Source organism: Thalassophryne amazonica, chromosome 7 (assembly GCF_902500255.1).
Source record: "Thalassophryne amazonica chromosome 7, fThaAma1.1, whole genome shotgun sequence".
NCBI classification, from domain to species: domain Eukaryota; kingdom Metazoa; phylum Chordata; class Actinopteri; order Batrachoidiformes; family Batrachoididae; genus Thalassophryne; species Thalassophryne amazonica.
Window position 1 is genome coordinate 81,524,927 of NC_047109.1, and position 24,675 is coordinate 81,549,601.

Genomic DNA, 24,675 nt, shown 5'->3' on the forward strand with positions numbered 1-24,675 from the left:
CATCAACATGCTTATTAGACCCCATTGCTGCCAGGCTGCTCAAGGAAGTCCTACCATTATTTAATGCTTCAATCTTAAATATGATCAATCTATCTTTGTTAGTTGGTTATGTACCACAGGCCTTTAAGGTGGCAGTAATTAAACCATTACTTAAAAAGCCATCACTTGACCCAGCTATCTTAGCTAATTATAGGCCAATCTCCAACCTTCCTTTTCTCTCAAAGATTCTTGAGAGGGTAGTTGTAAAACAGCTAACTGATCACCTGCAGAGGAATGGTCTATTTGAAGAGTTTCAGTCAGGTTTTAGAATTCATCATAGTACAGAAACAGCATTAGTGAAGGTTACAAATGATCTTCTTATGGCTTCGGACAGTGGACTTATCTCTGTGCTTGTTCTGTTGGACCTCAGTGCTGCTTTTGATACTGTTGACCATAAAATTTTATTACAGAGATTAGAGCATGTCATAGGTATTAAAGGCATTGCGCTGCGGTGGTTTGAATCATATTTGTCTAATAGATTACAGTTTGTTCATGTAAATGGGGAATCTTCTTCACAGACTAAAGTTAATTATGGAGTTCCACAAGGTTCTGTGCTAGGACCAATTTTATTCACTTTATACATGCTTCCCTTGGGCAGTATTATTAGACGGTATTGCTTAAATTTTCATTGTTACGCAGATGATACCCAGCTTTATCTATCCATGAAGCCAGAGGATACGCACCAATTAGCTAAACTGCAGGATTGTCTTACAGACATAAAGACATGGATGACCTCTAATTTCCTGCTTTTAAACTCAGATAAAACTGAAGTTATTGTACTTGGCCCCACAAATCTTAGAAGCATGGTGTCTAACCAGATCGTTACTCTGGATGGCATTTCCCTGATCTCTAGTAATACTGTGAGAAATCTTGGAGTTATTTTTGATCAGGATATGTCATTCAAAGCGCATATTAAACAAATATGTAGGACTGCCTTTTTGCATTTACGCAATATCTCTAAAATCAGAAAGGTCTTGTCTCAGAGTGATGCTGAAAAACTAATTCATGCATTTGTTTCCTCTAGGCTGGACTATTGTAATTCATTATTATCAGGTTGTCCTAAAAGTTCCCTAAAAAGCCTTCAGTTGGTTCAGAATGCTGCAGCTAGAGTACTGACGGGGACTAGCAGGAGAGAGCATATCTCACCCGTGTTGGCCTCCCTTCATTGGCTTCCTGTTAATGCTAGAATAGAATTTAAAATTCTTCTTCTTACTTATAAGGTTTTGAATAATCAGGTCCCATCTTATCTTAGGGACCTCGTAGTACCATATTACCCCATTAGAGCGCTTCGCTCTCAGACTGCGGGCTTACTTGTAGTTCCTAGGGTTTGTAAGAGTAGAATGGGAGGCAGAGCCTTCAGCTTTCAGGCTCCTCTCCTGTGGAACCAGCTCCCAATTCAGATCAGGGAGACAGATACCCTCTCTACTTTTAAGATTAGGCTTAAAACTTTCCTTTTCGCTAAGGCTTATAGTTAGGGCTGGATCGGGTGACCCTGGACCATCCCTTGGTTATGTTGCTTTAGACGTAGACTGTGTTTCATAATTATTGTATGGCCTTGCCTTGCAATGTGGAGCGCCTTGGGGCAACTGTTTGTTGTGATTTGGCGCTATACAAGAAAAAAGTTGATTGATTGATTGACCTTTAGCCTCCTAGTCACAAAACTACTAAGTAGCAAGTCACAATGGAGTGACATTTTGGACTTGCTCTAAATTTTGCACTTAAATATAATTATTATTGCCCAATGAATGTATTTTTACTTTGTGTGTTTGGAAAGATACTTTTTTGGTATGGTCACTCTATCACTTTTCCGACCAAAGGCATATATCTGGTAGTTGGCTCTTCACAGTCTGAATCCTAACTGGGCCATAGGATAATGATTATTCATAATCTGTAAAGATGGAACAGAATGAAGAGGTTTAGCAAACATCAGTGTTGGCAAATGCTTTCAGCGGCAAGTGACACAATTACACAGTCCCACATATTTCTAATATCTGCACCTGCTCCTTATGCAAGCACTCTGAGTTTAGCATTTTCTACAGTATTAATAAACTTTGAAGTTTCTTACTCATCACTTTTGATGATCCGTTTCCTGTGCTTAGGTATCAGAAGAACGAGCCAAGCTAAATGGAGATGAGAGTACAGACCACCAGCCTTTTGTGCCAACTTCTGTCGTTAACTCTTCCATGCCCTCCTCCTTAGAAGCATCAGGTAGCGTCATCCTTAGCAGTGAGTCAGAAGGCCTTTCTGAGGGCCTGGCACTGCCCACTTCTGATACGGATGCATTCGCTGAGACCTACACCCACATAAGCCCCTCCCATAATGAGCCCCCAGCATCAGTGCTGAGCACAGAGACTCTAGGAAGGATGGAACCAGTACAAGAATCAGCACTGTATCCATTAAATGAGGAGCCACACCAGGAGCAGATGGAGTCTGTGCTGTCACCCAGGATGACAGACTTTGATAATCAGACAGGTAATAACAAGCAGTTTGCAGAATGTTTTACACTGGATGGGTACAATGCAATTTATTTTTTATAAAGTGGGAGATTTGTGAATACAGAATATACTGAGCCAAAAATCACATCACAAAAATGTTGGGTCATCATTACGGGTCCTATAGCTTTTCCAAAGCCTCGGCATGTACCATCTAAAACGCGGTGAATGAATAAGTCCATTCCCTTCAGTTTAACATGACTAAAAAAAAAAAAAAAACTTCTCATTGTCCTATAAATCTGATCAGTTACAAAAGTTTTCTCTTCTGGTGAACTTGATGCACCAGATCAATCAAAACAGCAACTTTGATTAAAATCCTGTAGATGTCTCCCACCTGCTGGATGGATATTGGATTGCTGATGGATTAGAAGCAGCTGCGCTCGTCATTGAGAGAGATTTTCTGGTCAGGAATTTACTAAATCAGAAAAGTTAGAACTGTTTTCTGATTAACAGTAATCGGATTGCAAAACTCCATGAGAAGTCAATCTGCTTTGCGTGGATCTGATCCCACCAGATCAGCTGTGAACCTGAGTAGATCCTGATCCTTTATGTGCTCACACTGTATGGTCCAACAATTGACTGTTCACACTGTGTGTGAAACAGTGATGCCGGTTACTCTAATCTGACCACTTCTTTTAGTAACGAGTAATCTAACGCGTTAATCTTTCCAAGTCAGTAATCAGATTAAAGTTACTTCTCCATGTCACTGTGCGTTACTATTATTTTTCATTGTGGGTCGATAGCAGCATTAAACTTGGTCTGTGGGCAGGAGGTCGGGGTTCGACTGAACGTCCCACTTTAAGCGAGCTGTGAGCTTTTCATCCGCGGTTTTTTGCAGCTGCTCGACTCGTCCTCACCTCTTAAAGGGCGGTGGTCAGCACACCTGCACTGAGCTTTATGAAGACATTTTTATACTTTTTTTCCTCCTTTATTTAGAGCTGAGCTGAGCCGCTCCGTATCGTCTCGTTATAAACAGCTGATCCTCGGCGACGCGTCAACAACTAACATTATTTTCCACTCAAATGCACCTAAACTCTCTTTCTGAGGACCACATGATGTGAAAACGCAATAAAACTTTCTTACCTGTAAATCTGGTCCTGTTTTCTGCATAAATAAATGTTATCCATTCTTTGTGCTCAAACGCCAAAGCAGGGGCGAATCCAGATGGGATGGGGGCGTGGGGGAGGGATGTGCCCCCCCCCACAACAGCCCTAGATTAAAGGTCCAGTTTTGAAGCCGTTTTTTACTACAACTACTAATATTGCTTAAAATAATAATAATTTCGACAAGTAAAATGTTTAGAGAGAATTTAAATGTTAGAAAAATGTTAGAATTTAATAGTTACATTTATAAACAATGTAGGTTTGAAATTGCAAGTTTTACTGTTACAGTGCTGTCAACAGTTAAATATGAGGTCAAGAAAGAGGTCTTTATTTTACTTTTTATAAAACAAGTATTTATTTTCATTGAAGTCAAGAAAGGGTGACTATAAAGTGAGTTTTGGCAAAACAGGTATCATTGTCATGTTGACGTGGGTTGTTGTCGGCAGCTGGGGAAAGTAACTAAAAAAGTAACTAGTAATCTAACTTAGTTACTTTTACAATTGAGTAATCAGTAAAGTAACTAAGTTACTTTTTCAAGGAGTAATCAGTAATTGGATTACTTTTTCAAAGTAACTGTGGCAACACTGGTGTGAAATGTATACCTGTGACCCGCCATTCAGCTCAAATTTGCAGTCCTTCAAAGGACAGAATTTGGACACCTCTGAACAGGTGTATGGTTTTGAAGTTGCATGTTGTTTAAGCTTGTTTGTTCATTGGTCTCATCCCATTTCTAAAGCCTAGGTCTGGTGGCCACAGCTGTTTGTAGGGCAAGCTACAGTGTAAAGAACTAGAGATGCAGAGAGCTTGTATCTCCTCCCTCCAAGCAATACTCCATTTGTCCTAAAGTGGGCTGTGTGTGGGTGCTGTTTCACCAAAGTACAAATGACACAGGAAAAAAGCTATATATAGTGGATCTGGGTCAACATTTCCTCAACTCTCCTTGATCCAGTGATCTCACCACAAATTCTGTGGTGTTTTTGAGTGGTAATACTGCCAGACAGGCATTCAGTTTCTGTACCAGCTTACTCCAGTTAAGGGTCGGGGGAGCTGGAGCCTATCCAGCAGTCGTGGGGCATGAGGCAGGGTAGACCCTGGACAGGATGTGAGTCTATTGCAGGGTTACATATAGACAGACAAACATTCACACACACACCTAAGGTCAATTTAAAGATTCCAGTTCACTTAACCCGCATGTCTTTAGATGCGGCAGGAAGCCGGAGCACCTAGAGGGAACCCATACAGACATGGGGAGGACATGCAGATTCCACACACAGACCCCAGGTGGGAAGTGATCCCACGACCTTCTTGCTGTAAGGCAACAGTGCTAACCACTAAGCCACTGTGCTGCTGCTAGAGAGGCAAATAAGACCAAAAGCATATCTCTTTGGAGGAAGTATTTGAGGAAACTTGGCACTTTCCTCATGTTTTGTATTGTTGGATGGAATGTTTCATGACACTTGTCCTCAGACCACTTGATCACACAGCATACAAAACTGATAAAACTAAGGTCTTTGCATGTCTGTCTGGGACAACAGGCGTTGTAAAATATTCTGTTCTTTGCTTATCGCGCTGACACAGGCAGCACAAAGTTTGAATACCGTTCAGATAAACGCGAGCATGTCACCCACATACAATGTCAAATGCAACACTCTTCATCCAGTCTCATAACTGTACTGATCCATGCAGCAGGACAAGGCTTGCCCACCTGTGGGTCAGGGTCAACAGTACTAATGTGAAATTAATGTAAGGAAGTGCACACATTTGGATGTTATGGCTCTTTCCTCTTTCATAGCATTGACAGGTTGGCAAAGGATCCGCCCACTGTTGCGGATGATGGCTTTTTTTTTTAAACTTTCTTCATGACACATTTATGATTGGAATTACTTTCCATGTGATCCAGATGTAGTTATTTTATGTACTTTGGGAAAATAATTCCCTGCTACGTGAATTATTCAGTTGTCTCATGCAAACAGAACCAATGAAGAAGAAATGTTTTGTTTTGTATTGCACCATCAGATAGTGCAGTGCTTTAACTGCTCTTCTGTTTCACATCAATTCTTGAGTGCAACACAAATGTGCTCCAATAACATGCAGAAGATTTGTAAAAGAGTAAACATGTCAGAAAATAAAATTACTGGTACCTATTGGATACTTGAAAATTAAATGATCCACTCTTTATTTTATACCTCAGGTGACATCCATAAAACAGATTAAATTGTAAATTACATTGTTTTAACACTGCTCCCAATTCCTTTGTCAATTTAGTAGAGGAGGAGAAAACTGAGAAGACACAAGAGGATGAAGAGCCAGCGTTGAGGCGGAGGAGGTCTCTCTTGGCCACTCTGGAGCAAATTGGAAGAGGAGAGGAGGAAGGTGAACAAGATTTTCAGCTGCCACGGCGAGAAGAAGACAGCGTGTTCTCTGTGAATAAGTGCATCCTGGGCGCCATCATTCTGTTGGGCCTTGGAACCATCTTTCTCTCTGGTAGGTTTTTTATTTATTTTTTTTATTAAATCTTGCTTAGAGTTTCACTTCAGAGTTGCACATTGTCTGTGGGAGTATATGGATGAAAGCAGCAGTTTAGATAGAAGGCATCTGAGACTAAGGTTTATTGTACCTGCAGGTGTCTTCATGGTTCTGGATGAGGGTAGGCTGTTTTTGTACATGTTTGTAAATGAGTATTTTACAGTTACACATGAATGCACATGAATTGCACATGCACATGAATTATTATTTTTCTTTTTTTTTGCACGTTCCAGTTTTCGCATGGTGTCTTTGCAAGCATAAGTCTGACAATATTATCAAAATGATGCATGCTTTTGCTGAATATAACTTAAGTTTTGCAGAGAGGTTTATGTGCTGATGTATAATGAAAACCGTGATGTTTACACATTACCACAATAAGATCACATGAACAAAGAGCAGAATTGAGTTGAAAGTGACCATGTTTATATATGAAGCAATTTTAGAAGCCATGACTGTACATTCTACATGATTCAGCTTTGATATCTACCGCTTTTTTCCTACTTGTTTTATTTATAATCAATGTTCATTGCGGTATCAAGCTTTTACCTGGAATTTTGGTGTTTCCCATGTAGATAATAAACTGTATATAATAACTTGCAGAGCGTGATTATGGTTTAGGAGAGATGAACGATTCAGAAGTTCCAGGAAAGGTCAGTCTTCAATCACTTTTTTTCCCACTTGCATTCTGTTTGTATTCTCTTGGTGGTGGTGGTTGTTGTTGTTGTTGTTTTTTTTTTATAAAAAGTACTTCTCCATGTAATGTGGCGTTGCGTCAGGAAGGGCATCCGGCGTAAAACCTGTGCCAGTTCAATATGCAGATCCACCTTGGATTTGCTGTGGCAACCCCGAGTGCAAACAAGGGAGCAGCCAAAGGGACTTAAAGTTTACAGCACAAAGTGGGAACCCAAACTAGAAGTTGCAGACACAGAGTGTGTGTGTGTGTGTGTGTGTGTGTGTGTGTGTGTGTGTGTGTGTTGAATGGGAATCTGGTTTCCCTAGTGCACACACTATCTCCTGGACTATGTCTCAGGTTTTTTTTTTAATGCTTATTTTTTATAAAGTAAATTGTGAGGCTGCAACTGATATTCCGAAGTATCTTGCATATGGGGGAAAAAATACCTCATTGTCGTTTATTGTCAAAATGTGTGACAAGCTCTTCTCACACTGCAGAACAGAAGGTGACCGTAACACAATCTGGATATCAGTCCCCATTAAACAAGATGATCTGAATGAGACATTCTGTCGCTGGTTACTACCACCCCTTAAAACAAACTGTACATTTCAGAGTGGCCTTTTATGGTGGCCAGCCTAAGGCACACCTGTGCAATAATCATGCTGTCTAATCACCATCTTCATATGCCACACCTGTGAGGTGGGATGGATTATCTCGGCAAAGAAGTGCTCATTAACGCAGATTTAGACAGATTTGTGGACAATATTGGAGATAAATTGGTCTTTTGTGTGTTTTATAGAAAATGTTTCAGATCTTTGAGTTCAGCTCATGAAAAATGGGAGCAAAAACAAAAGTGTTGCATTTATTTTTGCAGTGGAGCAATTAGGCTTACATTTTACAGCCCGCTTATGAAGCAGCTGACGTGTGCAGCTTTCTTTCACCTGAAAATAAAAGGATCTAACTGGTAGTCCATGGGCCAAGCAAGTTTTTTTTGTACCACTTAAGGGGACAAAACGACACTTAGAATCCAGCCTCAGTGTATCATGGCCTACACAAAAATGTATGATAGCCATCCCAGGGTGGTAGCTATAGCAAGGTAGGGTCAATGAAGAATTACACAGAGGTCAAACTTTAAAAATGCTCCAGTCATGTTGAAACTATATCACATTACTTGTCTGACCATAATGATTCCAAAAAAGTATAGCTTGGACTATCTATGATGGAATGTTATGGGGTCAAAACAGCAAAAATGGTGACAAAGGTCAATTTCAGTTTGTACAGGGGTCAAAAGTTAAAGTTGCTCCACTTTCAGTAAAAAATGATGCAGCTTGTTTGGATTAATAGGGTTCTAATAGGGAATAGTTTGCACCATCTGTCATGCTTAGTTATCATATTACAGGGTAACATATGTCATGTCATAGAATCCAATGGATGTTGACCTTTATTTTGGAGACAAGCATTCAACACAGTCAACACTATTCCATTTATTAATCCTTCTGTTTCAACCAGTAATCTGCATACTTTTTACTGAAATTTGAACAACTTTAACTTTTGATCCCTGTACAAACTGAAATTGACCTTTTGTCACCATTTTTGCTGTTTTGACCCCATAAGTCCAGAACATTCCATCATAGTTTGATAATTTTTTTTTTTTTAAAGTTTGACCTCTGTGTAATTTTTCATTGACCCCTACCTGGCTACAGCTACCACCCTGGGATGGCTATCCTACATTTATGTGTAGGCCAAGATACACTGAGGCTGGATTCCAAGTGTTGTTTCATCCCCTTAAGTGGTATCGATTAGGTCATAATTGATGACTGGCTCATGGACTAGGGTGTATCCTTTACAGCCCAGACAATCCCCAAACTATGGGTTATGCCTACTACATTAACTTGGTGTGTGCAGGTGTTGCCAGGCAAGAGGAGGTAGGGAAACAAAATGAGGCAACAGCAAACTGCTCCATGGGCTAGACACTCATTCCAGAATAGTTTGTTCCTGCTTTCACTGTGAAGGGTTGAAGCCTGAAGAAATTTGTGGGACACAACCTGTCTCTTAAGCTGGTCTTCTGTTGCCAGTTTTTGACATGCGCCTGTCTACTTCTGTGGCTACGTATTCGGGGCATGCTTTAGTGTGTAATTTGTGGCAAAAGTGGTGTTGTAGGATGTAATGACCAATCAGGAAAAACCAAAATCTGCATTGGGAGACTAGCTTTAGACAATAAGCATATTTAAGAAATCATGCTTTCAAACTGAAAAATCATACTCTTGGGGGGAGGGGGGGTTATAACTTTCATACTACTTGGCACAGCACTTGTTTGGACTGTGAAATGACAACAAGAACAGGAATGGCAGATCAGCAAGCCAAATCTAAGGAAAGTAAGAGTCCTCAGACCTTTTCATGACAAAGTTGGGATGATATAGAAAATGCATATAGAAAAAGTGATCCTCACATTGACTTTCATTTTATTGCAGACAGTATGAACCAAAAAAAAATTTCATCTTTCAACTTGAATTTCATATGTTAATGTACATCCAGTCCTGCATTTAAGGCCTGCAACACATTCCAAAAGAACTTAAGAAAGAATTTATTACTTCTTCGTAATGTTGCCATTTCTTCTCACAACACTGAAGATGTTCTGGCATTGAGGATACCATGCAACGACGTATGCCAGGTGACTTATTCCATTCTTCCTGCAAACACGCCTTAAGGTGTGTACATTTTTCATTTCAAAATTTTCTCCATTTTCTATAGGGAACACGTCAGGACTGCAGACAGGTCCCGTATCTGTACCCGCTCTTTCTGCAGCCATGCCTTTGTAATGTTTGCAGAATGTGGTTTTGCCTTGTTTTATTGAAAAATGGATGGATATCTCTGGAAAAGGCAGCATGGTTTGCTCTAAAATTTTAGTGTACTTTCCTGCATTATTGCTGACCTCATTCATTCATTTTCTGCTGTTTATCTGGGTCGCAGTGGCTACTGCAGAATAAATTTGGCCTTAAATCCAAGAATGGTTGTACTAAGGAATGAAGTTAAGTTGACCACACAAAACATGGAATATGTAATGAAATAGAAGCCAAAATAAATCTCAGTACTGAGTTGCCCCATCCCATTTTTCCTTTCCATATTCTCCCAACTTACTCTGATATGGGATTGAACATTGCATGTAATGACTACATGGAAATTGTAGTCTGCTCAGTAGCCAGAACAAGCTTTTTGTGCCTGGTACAATCACATTAATTGGTTTGTTAGCTTCTGCTTGCTAACACAGCATTTTCCTTATGTATAATGCGCCAGTTATTTTGCTTATGGTTGCATGAAGCAGTAGCACTATGTTTCAAAAATAAATGCGACTTGCATGCTTGTGCAACTTCATGATATATTTGGTATGTTCTTTAGGCTATGGTGTGACTGAAATTACACCCCCCCCCCATTCTTATGATATATACTTTATTTTTCAGTGTATGTTGCACATGTTTGTTTTTTTTAATCCTCTTGAGGAGGGAACAACCCATGTCGCACCCCCCAATATTGCCAGCTCTTTAATTTCAGATTCATTGACTTATTTAGTAGGATATTGTGGTTATCCTGGCTCGATTTATCTGTGATCCATTTGCACAAAAGCAGGATAGTGGAAAGTCGCATATGTTACGGCCAAGGTTGGGTAGGATTACTTTGAAAGAATACATGTGGATTACATGTATGTATGTACATACATTTGGATTACTTGTAATCTGATTACTTTTGGGTTAAATCAATTTTATTTATATAGCGCCAAATCACAACAGTTGCCCCAAGGCGCTTTATATTGTAAGGCAATGGTGTGGTGGAAATTACATTTACAAGGCCAATAGTGCCCGTAGTTAAAGAATCACCCACAGAGCAAATAGAGAAAGAAACACTCAGTGCATCATGGGAACCCCCCAGCAGTCTAAGTCTATAGCAGCATAACTAAGGGATGGTTCAGGGTCACCTGATCCAGCCCTAACTATAAGCTTTAGCAAAAAGGAAAGTTTTAAGCCTAATCTTAAAAGTAGAGAGGGTGTCTCCCTGATCCGAATTGGGAGCTGGTTCCAGAGGAGAGGAGCCTGAAAGCTGAAGGCTCTGCCTCCCATTCTACTCTTACAAACCCTAATGCATGAATTAGTTTTTCAGCATCACTCTGAGACAAGACCTTTCTAATTTTAGAGATATTGCGCAAATGTAAAAAAGCAGTCCTACATATTTGTTTAATATGCGCATTGAATGACATATCCTGATCAAAAATGACACCAAGATTTCTCACAGTATTGCTAGAGGTCAGGGTAATGCCATCCAGAGTAAGGATCTGGTTAGACACCATGTTTCTAAGATTTGTGGGGCCAAGTACAATAATTTCAGTTTTATGAGTTTAAAAGCAGGAAATTAGAGGTCATCCATGTCTTTATGTCTGTAAGACAATCCTGCAGTTTAGCTAATTGGTGTGTGTCCTCTGGCTTATTATCTGCGTAACAATGAAAATTTAAGCAATGCCGTCTAATAATACTGCCTAAGGGAAGCATGTATAAAGTGAATAAAATTGGTCCTAGCACAGAACCTTGTGGAACTCCATAATTAACCTTAGTCTGTGAAGAAGATTCCCCATTTACATGAACAAATTGTAATCTATTAGATAAATATGATTCAAACCACCGCAGCGCAGTGCCTTTAATACCTATGGCATGCTCTAATCTCTGTAATCAAATTTTATGGTCAACAGTATCAAAAGCAGCACTGAGGTCTAACAGAACAAGCACAGAGATGAGTCCACTGTCTGAGGCCATAAGATCATTTGTAACCTTCACTAATGCTGTTTCTGTACTATGATGAATTCTAAACCCTGACTGAAACTCTTCAAATAGACCATTCCTCTGCAGATGATCAGTTAGCTGTTTTACAACTACCCTTTCAAGAATTTTTGAGAGAAAAGGAAGGTTGGAGATTGGCCTATAATTAGCTAAGATAGCTGGGTCAAGTGATGGCTTTTTAAGTAATGGTTTAATTACTGCCACCTTAAAAGCCTGTGGTACATAGCCAACTAATAAAGATAGATTGATCATATTTAAGATCGAAGCATTAATTAATGGTAGGGCTTCCTTGAGCAGCCTGGTAGGAATAGGGTCTAACAGACATGTTGATGGTTTGGAGGAAGTAACTAATGAAAATAACTCGGACAGAACAATTGGAGAGAGAGTCTAACCAAATACCGGCATCACTGAAAGCAGCCAAAGAGAACGATATGTCGTTGGGATGGTTATGAGTAATTTTTTCTCTAATAGTTAAAATTTTATTAGCAAAGAAAGTCATGAAGTCATTACTAGTTAAAGTTAAAGGAATACTCGGCTCAATAGAGCTCTGACTCTGTCAGCCTGGCTACAGTGCTGAAAAGAAACCTGGGGTTGTTATTTTCTTCAATTAGTGATGAGTAGTAAGATGTCCTAGCTTTACGGAGGGCTTTTTTATAGAGCAACAGACTCTTTTTCCAGGCTATGTGAAGATCTTCTAAATTAGTGAGACGCCATTTCCTCTCCAACTTACAGGTTATCTGCTTTAAGCTGCGAGTTTGTGAGTTATACCATGGAGTCAGGCACTTCTGATTTAAGGCTCTCTTTTTCAGAGGAGCTACAGCATCCAAAGTTGTCCTCAATGAGGATATAAAACTATTGACGAGATAATCTATCTCTCACAGAGTTTAGGTAGCTACTCTGCCCTGTGTTGGTATATGGCATTGGAGAACATAAAGAAGGAATCATATCCTTAAACCTAGTTACAGCGCTTTCTGAAAGACTTCTGCTGTAATGAAACTTATTCCCCACTGCTGGGTAGTCCATCAGAGTAAATGTAAATGTTAAGAAATGATCAAACAGAAGGGGGTTTTCAGGGAATACTGTTAAGTCTTCAATTTCCATACCATAAGTCAGAACAAGATCTAAGGTATGATTAAAGTGGTGGGTGGACTCATTTACATTTTGAGCAAAGCCAATTGAGTCTAATAATAGATTAAATGCAGTGTTGAGGCTGTCATTCTCAGCATCTGTGTGGATGTTAAAATCGCCCACTATAATTATCTTATCTGAGCTAAGCACTAAGTCAGACAAAAGGTCCGAAAATTCACAGAGAAACTCACAGTAACGACCAGGTGGATGATAGATAATAACAAATAAAACTGGTTTTTGGGACTTCCAGTTTGGATGGACAAGACTAAGAGTCAAGCTTTCAAATGAATTAAAGCTCTGTCTGGGTTTTTGATTAATTAATAAGCTGGAGTGGAAGATTGCTGCTAATTCTCCGCCTCGGCCCGTGCTACGAGCGTTCTGGCAGTTAGTGTGACTCGGGGGTGTTGACTTATTTAAACTAACATTCATCCTGCTGTAACCAGGTTTCTGTAAGGCAGAATAAATCAATATGTTGATCAGTTATTATATCATTTACTAACAGGGACTTAGAAGAGAGAGATCTAATGTTTAATAGACCACATTTAACTGTTTTAGTCTGTGGTGCAATTGAAGGTGCTATATTATTTTTTCTTTTTGAATTTTTATGCTTAAATAGATTTTTGCTGGTTATTGGTGGTCTGGGAGCAGGCACCGTCTCTACAGGGATGGGGTAATGAGGGGATGGCAGGGGGAGAGAAGCTGCAGAGAGGTGTGTAAGACTACAACTCTGCTTCCTGGTCCCACCCTGGATAGTCACGGTTTGGAGGATTTAAGAAAATTGGCCAGATTTCTAGAAATGAGAGCTGCTCCGTCCAAAGTGGGATGGATGCCGTCTCTCCTAACAAGACCAGGTTTTCCCCAGAAGCTTTGCCAATTATCTATGAAGCCCACCTCATTTACATTTCAAAGTAATCCTACCCAACCTTGGTTACGGCATAGGACACCATGGAGATGTATTGTGTGGTGCTAGCTTGTTAACTCCCAAAAGGTGAATCACTGCAAATTGTCAATTATTCGCAAAATGTGAATTTCGAAAAATATCACCTGAAACATGAACATGCATCTCGCAAAATATGAATTGCTTCACGTTTAGTGTCCTGTATGTGCTTGGTTGAGAAACCACAGATGGTGCTAAGCTACCATTTGTGTCATTATGAGTGCCTGCCCCTCACTTTCACTATGCCATGGGGCTTCATAACATTCCTCTACAACCCCTTGCAAAAATTATGGAATCACTGGCCTCAGAGGATGTTCATTCAGTTGTTTAATTTTGTGGAAAAAAAGCAGATCACAGACATGACACAGAACTAAAGTCATTTCAAATGGCAACTTTCTGGCTTTAAGAAACACTATAAGAAATCAGGAAAAAACAATTGTGGCAGTCAGTAGCGGTTACCTTTTTAGACCAAGCAGAGGGAAAAAAATATGGAATCACTCAATTCTAAGGAAAAAATTATGGAATCATGAAAAACAAAAGAATGCTCCAACACATCACTAGTATTTTGTTGCACCACCTCTGGCTTTTATAACAGCTTGCAGTCTCTGAGGCATGGACTTAATGAGTGACAAACAGTACTCTTCATCAATCTGGCTCCAACTTTCTATGATTGCTGTTGCCAGATCAGCGTTGCAGGTTGGAGCTTTGTCATGGACCATTTTCTTCAACTTCCACCAAAGATTTTCAATTGGATTAAGATCCGGACTATTTGCAGGCCATGACATTGACCCTATGTGTCTTTTTTTCATGTTTTCACAGTTTTTGCTCTATGGCAAAATGCATTATCATCTTTCATCCAGTCATCCACAGTCCACGATTGCTTTTCCTTAGCCCATTGTAACCTTGTTTTTTTCTGTTTAGGTGTTAATGATGGCTTTCGTTTAGCTTTTCTGTATGTAAATCCCATTTCCTTTAGGCGATTTCTTACAGTTCGGTCAGAGACGCTGACTCCAGTTTCCTCCCATTCGTTCCTCATTTGTTTTGTTGTGCATTTTCGATTTTTGAGACACATTGCTTTAAGTTTTCTATCTTGACGCTTTGATGTCTTCCTTGGTCTACCAGTATGTTTGCCTTTAACAACCTTCCCATGTTGTTTGTATTTGGCCCAGAGTTTAGACACAGCTGACTGTGAACAACCAACATCTTTTGCAACATTGTTTGATAATCCTCTCCTTTGTTTAAATTGACATCTCTTGTGTTGGAGCCATGATTCATGTCAGTCCACTTGGTGCAACAGCTCTCCAAGCTGTGATCACCCATTTTTAGATGCAGACTAACGAGCAGATCTGATTTGATGCAGGTGTTAGTTTTGAGGATGAAAATTTACAGTGTGATTCCATAATTTATTCCTCAGAATTGAGTCCATATTTTTTTCCTCTGCTTGGTCTAAAAAAGTAACCGTTACTGACTGCCACAATTATTTTTCCTGATTTCTTATAGTGTTTCTTAAAGCCAGAAAGTTGCCATTTGAAATGACTTTAGTTTTGTGTCATGTCTGTGATCTGCTTTTTTCCACAAAATTAAACAACTGAATGAACATCTTCCGATGCCGGTGGTTCCATAATTATTGCCAGGGGTTGTACTCACAAGAGTTACCATTTGACAGGTGTGCTGTCCCAGTCAAACTCCCCACCTGCCACTGTCCCTGAAGTGGGTCATGCCCAGTGGGGCCTGGCGTTTGACACCAGAACCATGAGCCCGCTTGGGGCTCGCTTCCCTGCCTCAATGGGTGTAGCGAGCCCCCCCCCAAAAAAAATAATTTTATAGGGTTTGCGATCAAGATTTACTGAAGTAATTGATCTGTAAACTACTTAAATTGAAAAAATATACATCATGAATGATGTTCACTTTTTGCAAGACCTCAATTTCAATTTATTTTCACTTGTATAGCACCACATCACAACAAAGTTGCCTCAAGGCGCTTCGCACAAGATCTGCATTCACATTTGGTAGGGTATTTTATTCAGTTTGCAGTAAAATCATTAACAGTTCGGATATTCACGATAAGCTTAAATATTCATTCATTAATAGTTTGCGGATAATTTGCAGCAGACTCACGTTTTGTGGGTCAGCTCATCCCTTCTCAGTCAGCGTTCGCCTCAAACAGAAAGCAATACTTATTCCACGACACATCACTTTCAGCTTGACCCACTGTCATTATTTAAACACCTGTGATCATTAATTCCAATCATTAGATAAGTTACAGATTCCCATGGAATACACATCCCATATAAGATAGAAGTACTATATATATAATTCTGAGTTCTGTCTCCACAAAGCAGAATTACTTCTGTTGCACAACTTGGTTTTCATCTCATGAAAACACAATCCTCTCACTTTGTACATATTTTGTCCAAGAATGTTTGAGGTTTGTTGTTGGTTTTTATCTGGCCTGTCTGCAAATATTAACAAGAGTGACTTAATCCTCAGGTTCCTACAGGTGCTCCAGTAGAGCCTGACCGAACAGAGCTTTTAAATATGTTAGCCAAAGGAGACCAGCAGCTTGCTCTGCTTCAAACCCAACTTCAGGTGTGACTCTGCTCTTCTCTCGCTTGTGTGTTTACTGTAAATGTGTCACTGATTGTGGAATATTCTCCCAGGAATCTCTGGTTGTCTTTTTCTCTTCAGGCACAAGAGGAAGAGTTAAAAGTGGTCAAGGGACAAGCAGCAGAGGGAGTTGCAGAGCAGCTGCACTGGGCAGAGGTGGAGCAGGAAAACAGTAGATTGAAGGAGGCAGTGGCTTCTCTCCTTGCCCTTCAGGAAGAGAATGAGAGGCTGAAGCGACAGATGGAGTCCTTCCCAGCTCTGCAGAAAGAACTAGAATTACTGAGGAGCGTTGGGGCTGAATTAAAACCCTCCTCAGGTACCAAAAAACAGAGGGAGGGGATAAGGAGGAGGGAAGGTGTGATTTTTAGATCTAGAGCAGTCATGATGTTGATGGTGAACTTTAGAGTGATTCTTTTTGGCTCACTTTTTCTTTTGTTGGTAGTTTTTGTGACTTTGTGTTTCTTTCATCAGCCAATGAAGCAGCTTCAGCATTTGTCAAGCAAACTTCACTGCCTCCTAGTGGACAAAGTGAGGACCACAGGCATGGCACAGCTGGAAAGTTGGAGAGAGATTCCAAGAAACCACAGCATGAGCAACGGGAAGGAGAGATGGAGAAATATGACTTGGGTGAAAAGACTGAGTGGAAAAGGAGACAGAAACCTGAGTGGAAAGGAGGAGAGAAGAAGGATCTTAAACACGGCAGTAGAACAGAAGAAAAAGACGAGCGGAAAAGTCGGAAACACAAGGAGAAGCAAAAGAAGTACAGTGAAGAGATCAAACAAAGGAAGGACAGCGAATGGAAGAAAGAAAAGGTGAGTAGAGGTGATGAAGGAAAGCCATGGAAGGAAATGGGTGAAAAAAATGGATGGAACGAAGATGAAGACAGGAAAAGGGGAAAGCAATGGAGAGATGAAGAGGAAAGAGACAGGAAGGGAGCAAAAGACCGTAAGGAAGAGTGGGGAAGAAAGAGAATGAAACAAGGCTTTGAGGAAAGTGGTAGTGAAAGGAAACATAATGGAGAGAAAAGGGAATGGAAAGACGATAAAAACTGGAAAGGGGCAAAGCAATGGAGAGATGAAGAGGAAAGAGACTGGAAGGAAGCAAAAGACCACAGAGAGGAATGGAAGGAAAGGAAGAAAGTGAAAGGTGACTTTCAGAAAAGTGGTGATGAAAAGGATGAGGTGCAAAAGGATAAAGGAGAGAGAAAGGAATGGAAGAAAGCTGGTGACTGGAAGAATAAAAATACCAGAGATGTTAAAGAAAAGGGTGAAAGGAAGCGGTGGAGTGAAAATGAGTGGAAAGGTGGAAGTAAGGATTTTGATGAAGAATGGAGAGATGAGAAGCGGTGGCACAATGGAGAAAGTAAAAATGCCAAACGATGGAAAACACAGGATGGGAGCAACAGGAAGAGTGAAGATGGTGACGAAGGGGATGAGAGAACACTGGGAAAGAGGGCGTGGTCTGAAATGAAGAGGGCGGCATCAAAAGACACAAGTAGCTCTGCCGAGTGGAAAAAGGACAAGAAGAACTCAGAGAAATGTGAAGATGAATGTGGATACAATGAGAATCAGGAACATTTGTGGAGACACGGGAAGCCCCCTCCCGTGCACTGCCGGCCCTCCCTGGATCAACCAGAGTACTGGATGTGGCAGAGGGCGCGACTCCAGCACAGCCCACGACGGTCAACAGGTTGCGACACCCTGGAGACCTGCGCCCAGGCTGAGGGGCTGCTCCCTGTTCCCTCAGACCAGTTTGAGACACTCCTCCAAGAATACCTCGCCAAAGCTGAGGAGGCAGGAGTGGAGGCCTCCAAAAGGGAAATGCTCCAAAAGCTGTCTGCCGAGTTCTTCACAGATGGAGTGTTTGTTCATGATCAGATCAGCTTTCAGGACTTTGTGGAAGACTTGGAGGATATTTTAGAAGACATGGTGGAAGAGGAGGAGTCTGATGCAGGAGGGGATAGTGCCATAACGGAAGACGCGGATGGATTTGAACAGGAGGCCATGAAAAGGTTTTTGGCAGAAGGAGCCAGAAGAAGTGAAGAGAGTATTGAACGAGGAAGGAGAGCAAGCGAGGCTAAAGTGAAAGATTTTGATTGGTCACTGTGAAATTGGGGCGCTATGATGGGTATTTGTTCATTTACAGGAAACACTTTCTGGTGGAGCACAAATTTGATTCCATCATCTTTAAGTGATGACCTTTTATTCTAGTTTAAGTATGTCTCACATTTCAGTTTTTGGGTGGTTTTGAGTTAAACCTGCACATGTTGTTTCACAATAATATTCCCTTATTTAACTTTTTTTTCCCAAAAAGTCATTTCTGCTGGCATTATTTTCTTCCTGTAAACCGAGATGTATTTTTGGCGTTCATTACATTTTTTGAAATTATTCCTTGTCCAGAGTAGATACTTGCACTGATCTCTATGCAAACAATTTAAAGTTGGCTTATCTTTGAGATTAACAATTTAAATGAAGCAGGGAGTCTACCTGAATTTGTTAATTTTGATGCCCTGTTTTGGTTTAGGTGTAGTCTGTCCTGACTAAAGGGTTATTTAGTTTGTCATCTGAATTATTTTAGTCAGCTAAATGTACAGGAGATTCCGTTAACTAACACTGAGATGACTAAAAGTATGTGACTTTTTAGTCTAGACACCTAAAAGTAAACCAAAATATGGCATCAGAATCAGGCCTGAACTACTGAAAAGGCTTAACTATTTCATGCTATATTAAGAAGCGCATCTTCTTTAATGTTTGTACATTTTGCATTAAAAGACGTGATCTTTGCTCATGCTGCTGTGCAGGCATCTAACTTGAAGTTGTATTAGTTGCACAAAGGTTGGTAGGCACGTAAAACTTTGCCATGTTGACCATGCATGTCGTTTCATGTACAGACTCATGCACTAAAATGCAATTTTGTTTTGTAGGGAATGTAACGGTTGTGTGGGTTGTATAACTTTCAAGGAAGCATGTCTTCTTGTTTAGGAATTGACTGAATTGCATACAGTGTTTTATAGCAGTATGTTTGAATGCTAATATTTCTGTTGACGCAGTACTTGCGCCATAATTTTTTGTGCATCTCTGTGGTTGAAAAAGCTCTTTATTTTGCCTTTTGGCTTCTCACTTTTCAAGAGTTCGCCATGTATTTTCCGTTTTGGCCTCTTCAGAGAATGTTAAATGATCCACAAGGTTAGAGAAGTTGGTCTTTAGAATGTTGCTTTGGAATAAAAAGTCTGTGTTGTGATCCCTGCCTTTTTAATGGTTAATCTGGGAGTACTAAGCCGTGATTGACTGTTGGTATTGTTCCACACTTATAATATGGTCAGATTGCTGTGCACCTGTGTTGTTGATACAAGCACACTCTATCCTGCTGCCTTTAGAATCATTTTGATGCAGGTCTGCACTCCCCCGTGTGCAACTTGTCAATGAGAGATACCCAATTAAGTTGATAAAAGCATTTTGTGCAAATCGGCCTGTAGCATTGCTGCGAGTTCGCCTTAAAGACCACTGTGCTCCCAACACCACAATTCCTTCTCTGCATGAAATACTGAAAACAGGAAGGGTGAGCCTTGACTTTTATTTTGAAATGTGGGGAGAAGAGCACCTAGAGCTTCACTGCTACAACAAATTGATCACAGCACAAATGTATAATTGGATACAGTTTACTACCATAAAAGGTCTCTTAGTTCTGCATTTCATAAAATGCTTAATCAGTGGTGGTCGAGGGAATGAAGTGAGAATGGGTTCATCTGTGGATGCGTTTGCAGTCCAGCTGAGACTTAAACTACAAAATGTGGGATATTTGGGGAAAAAGCCATTGTGCTTGTTTGCTGTAACTACCTCCCTAATATGCCAATTGTGTGCATGGTGTCACAGCTGTAACTTAAATGTCATTTTTCTGAGCCAAAATCCCAAGTGCATCATTGTTGGATGTTGCTGCAACACATACGGTGTAATTGCACATGACGTACTGCTCTCTTTTTGCTCTAAAGCATTTCCCAAAACACTTAAACTCAGCAAAGGGAAAGTGGGAATTGATTGTTTATGAACTTTCATGAAACGGGCAAAAACAAACTGCACACACAATGTAATGTGTTAACTTGTTTTTGCATGTGGTGTATACAGAATGATGCAACAACTAAAAATTCAGTCATCACAAGTTCCACTTAGAAGAAAAAGCAATCGCGTCTTGGAAAGTGGTCTGGCGGTGGTGGTTTAGGTCAGTGCAGACTGCAGGAAACATCTGCTAAATATGGAAATGATTAAGCATTTACTGAGGGTAGACTTCAAAAAGATCATACACAATTCATGCACATTACCCACTTCAGACACAACTGCTGCTGTGTATGATTTGTACAGCAATAAAAGGCCAGAATTTAGTGAGCAATGATGTAGTTTCTCTTAACATCTCCTGGGTTTAAAACTTAATGAGCTTCTTAAATCCACCTACTACAGAAGGGTTGTGGTAGTGATATTTTTTGTTTTTATGCTGAATATCAGCCCAAACTTTCTCCTGTCCTGACGGCCTCTTGCCCCATGTTGGTGAATGGACTTTTTCTGGGGTCGGCAGGGAGACCTGTCTGCTGTGACATCCTGAACAGAGACGAGCTTGAAAAAGCGGTTACGTAAATTGCAATGTTTTGTCAATGAAAGAGTGGTCAATCCAAAAGGTTTCACCTAACTTTGAAAACTAAATATTTTTTTCTTCAAGTTTAAAGGCCAAAATTTTTTCAATTATATACTAATCCAATAAGTAAAATCAACAGTGTGAAGGCAACAAGTATGAGATTATTATGGAGCAAGAGGTCAAGGCAGATTAGAAGCATTGAGATTAAAATTAATCTGTGTATTTTTGTTTCTGTACTGTGCATAAGATATCTTGAATGGGAACTGCTTGTTTGATTTCATTTAACAGAAGAATCGTAGTTCCTCCCATGTCCATTCTCAATATAGAGGGTTGTGTCAGAAAGGGCGTCGGGTGCAAAATGTACTAAATCAACAGGCGGATTCATGCTCGATCTGCTGTGGTGACCTGAGCAAAATGAATCATATTTTTACTTTTAAATATGTATATCTTGGTCATCTCATTTTGGCTTGCTGCACTTTTTTAGGAGTCTCCATGCTTATGCTACATGTTAAAACTGGAGATCCTTAGGTCTGTTTTTCAGGGGACAAAAATGATAAAAAAAAAAAAAAAAAGCCAAAGCTAAATTCATATGCGGTCATCCCTGTGCTCCCTGTGCTATTATGGCAGATAATGGGACTATGACAAATGGCCCTAATGTTCCCAGACTTCTATATTGGTGAATCTATAAAGCTCATAATGGGTGTCAGGAAAAGACAAGGATCCCCTACCAGGGGAAGGATTGGGGGTTCATACAATGTTCAAACAGGATGATACCAGCAGAAAAAAGCATAGGTATGCACCCAATTTATTTTTAAAAAGTTGGTAGTTCTTGGCAGCTTCATCTTTTATTAGCATTTTATTGGTTTTGTGTCATCACAGTTACCTCTTTAGTTAGCAGATTAGCACCGACTGAAGGAAGGTTTTAAGTTAGCTATACCTGCTACCCTTCTCCCCCCCAAAAGAGTGAATGCAGTAGGTTTTTAAAAAAATTCTGGGCATGGGGAGCAATAGTGGGAAGTACAGTGCATCAGTTTAGTGTGCATGCAGAAATTACACTATTACAAAAATTCCAGCCGGAAAATCATTTTAGACCAGGCTCAACAGTCGTGGATTGAGTTATGCAATATGCACAATTCTTACAGTGTCACACATCAAGTTGGCACATCAAGTTGTTATTGTCATACTCATCTTCAACTGCGTAGTCCAATTAAGGGTCGCGGGGGGCTGGAGCCTATCCCAGCAGTCATAGAATACGAGGTGGGGTACATCCTGGACAGGATGCCAGTCTATCACAGGGCCACATATACACAAACACATGCACATCTACAGACAATTTAAAGTTTCCAATCCACCCAACCTGCATGTCTGGATGTGGGAGGAAGCAGAAGAACCCGGAGAGAACCCACAAACTCCACACAGAAAGGCCACAGGCGGGAATCGAACCATGACCTTCTTGCTGTGAGGCAACAATGCTAACCACTGAACCACCGTGCTGCCCTATTGTCATACAGCTACTAAAAAAAACATTGCATGTATAAAATAATATTGGTCTATGGCCAACGTGCCTCTGAAATATACAACCCCAATTCCAGTGAAGTCGGGACATTGTGTAAATGTAAATAAAAACAATACAATGATTTGCAAATCCTCTTCAACCTATATTCAATTGAATACACCACAAAGACAACATATTTAATGTTCAAACTGATTAACTTTATTGTTTCTGTGCAAATATTTGCTCATTTTGAAATGGATGCCTGCAACACGTTTCAAAAAAGCTGGGACAGTGGTATGTTTATACCACTGTGTTTAATCACCTTTAAAACAACACTCGTTATAAGCAGCGTTGGAAGCATTTTGGGAACTGAGGACACTAATTGTTGAAGCTTTGTAGGTGGAATTCTTTCCCATTCTTGCTTGATGTACGACTTCAGTTGTTCAGCAGTCCAGGGTCTTGTCGTATTTTGCGCTTCATAATGCGCCACACATTTTCAATGGTGACAGGTCTGGACTGCAGGCAGGCCAGTCTAGTACCCACACTCTTTTACTATAAATCCCTGCTGTTGTAACACATGCAGAATGTCTTGGCATTGTCTTGCTGAAATAATCAAGGACGTCCCTGAAAAAGACGTGTTGCTCAAAAACCTGGATGTACCTTTCAGCATTGATGTGCCATCACAGATGTGTAACTTGCCCATGCCATGGGCACTAACACCCCCCCCATACCATCACAGATGCTGGCTTTTGAACTTTGTGCTGGTAACAGTCTGGATGGTCTTTTTCCTCTTTTGTCAAGAGGACACAACGTCCATGATTTCCAAAAACAGTTTGAAATGTGGACTCATCAGACCACAGCACACTTTTCCACTTTGCGTCTGTCCATTTCAAATGAGCTCGGGCCCAGAGAAGGCGGCTGTGTTTCTGCATGTTGTTGATGTATGACTTTCGCTTTGCATGGTAGAGTTTTAACTTGTGCTTGTTGATGTAGCGACAATCTGTGTTAACTGACAATGGTTTTCTGAAGTGTTCCTGAGCCCATGCGGTAAGATCCTTTACACAATGATGTCAGTTTTTAATGCAGTGTCGCCTGAGGGACTGAAGGTCATGGGCATTCAATGCTGGTTTTCGGCCTTGCCGCTTACATGTAGAAAGTTTTCCAGATTCTCTGAATCTTCTGATTATATTATGAACTCTAGATGATGGAATCCCTAAATTCCCTTGCAACTGAATGTTGAAAAACATTGTTCTTAAACTGTTGGAATATTTTTTTCATGCAGTTGTTCACAAAGTGGTGATCCTCACCCCATCTTTGCTTGTGAACGACTGAGACTTTTGGGGATGCGCCTTTTATACCCAATCACGACACTCACAATTAGTGTCCTCAGTTCCCAAACACTTATTGAGTGTTGTTAGAAGGAAAGGTGATGTAACACAGTGGTAAACATACCACTGTCCCAGCTTTTTTGAAACGTGTTGCAGGCATCCATTTCAAAATGAGCAAATATTTGCACAAAAACAATAAAATTTATCAGTTTGAACATTAAATGTCTTGTTTTTGTGGTGTATTCAATTGAATATAGGTTGAAGAGGATTTGCAAATCATTGTATTCTGTTTTTATTTACATTTTACACAACGTCCCAACTTCATTGGAATTGGGGTTGTATATAGTCATTCTTTACTCTTTCTGGACCACTTAGAATGAAGACTGTTGTGTGTTGGGGGGTTTGGCTGGATATTTTGGTGTTGTTTTCTTTTCTTTGCTCTCCAGGTGGTATGCAAACTGGTTTTTGTCTGTGGAGAAGGTGCTGGCAGAAGAGTCCTTCACCCTCATCAGCATTATTGGCTGCACTTGTGGAGGATGTTCACGTGCAGGCCTAATGACTTGCAGCACCTGTGGATGATGCTCACGTGCAAACTTAAAGACTTTCAGCTGAAGCAGATAATGAGATGGCGTTCTGCATTTAAGCCATGAGTGACTCGAGCAGAATTGCCGGGAACTCGACCTTGTGACGTTCGTTTGTGAGACGCTGAGGACCGCGCCTGGGTTTGACACATCGTGCCTGTGAAGGAGGACGGGTGAGGGGCACATGCTGTCAGCACACATCAGAGGTGATGATTGTCTGAATAAGTGTTAACAGTAATTTGGTATTTTGTTACGCAGTATATTTGAACATTGATGAGAACTGTGCAGCTCGCTTCTCACTGCCGTGGCGTACGGAATGA

General features: G+C 40.4%; 1 protein-coding gene across 1 annotated transcript in view; it reads left to right on the plus strand.

Moving 5' to 3' along the window:
* The window catches only part of pbxip1b (pre-B-cell leukemia homeobox interacting protein 1b), a 41,933-nt gene extending 22,466 nt beyond the window's left edge, over positions 1–19,467 (plus strand). The window contains exons 5-11 of the mRNA XM_034174775.1: positions 2,139–2,513; positions 5,896–6,118; positions 6,258–6,281; positions 6,761–6,810; positions 16,212–16,310; positions 16,410–16,644; positions 16,800–19,467. Of these exons, the coding sequence (XP_034030666.1) occupies positions 2,139–2,513; positions 5,896–6,118; positions 6,258–6,281; positions 6,761–6,810; positions 16,212–16,310; positions 16,410–16,644; positions 16,800–18,436 (2,643 nt within the window). The 3' untranslated portion in view covers positions 18,437–19,467. The remainder of the gene's footprint in view (positions 1–2,138; positions 2,514–5,895; positions 6,119–6,257; positions 6,282–6,760; positions 6,811–16,211; positions 16,311–16,409; positions 16,645–16,799) is intronic.
* Positions 19,468–24,675: the final 5,208 nt, after the last annotated feature.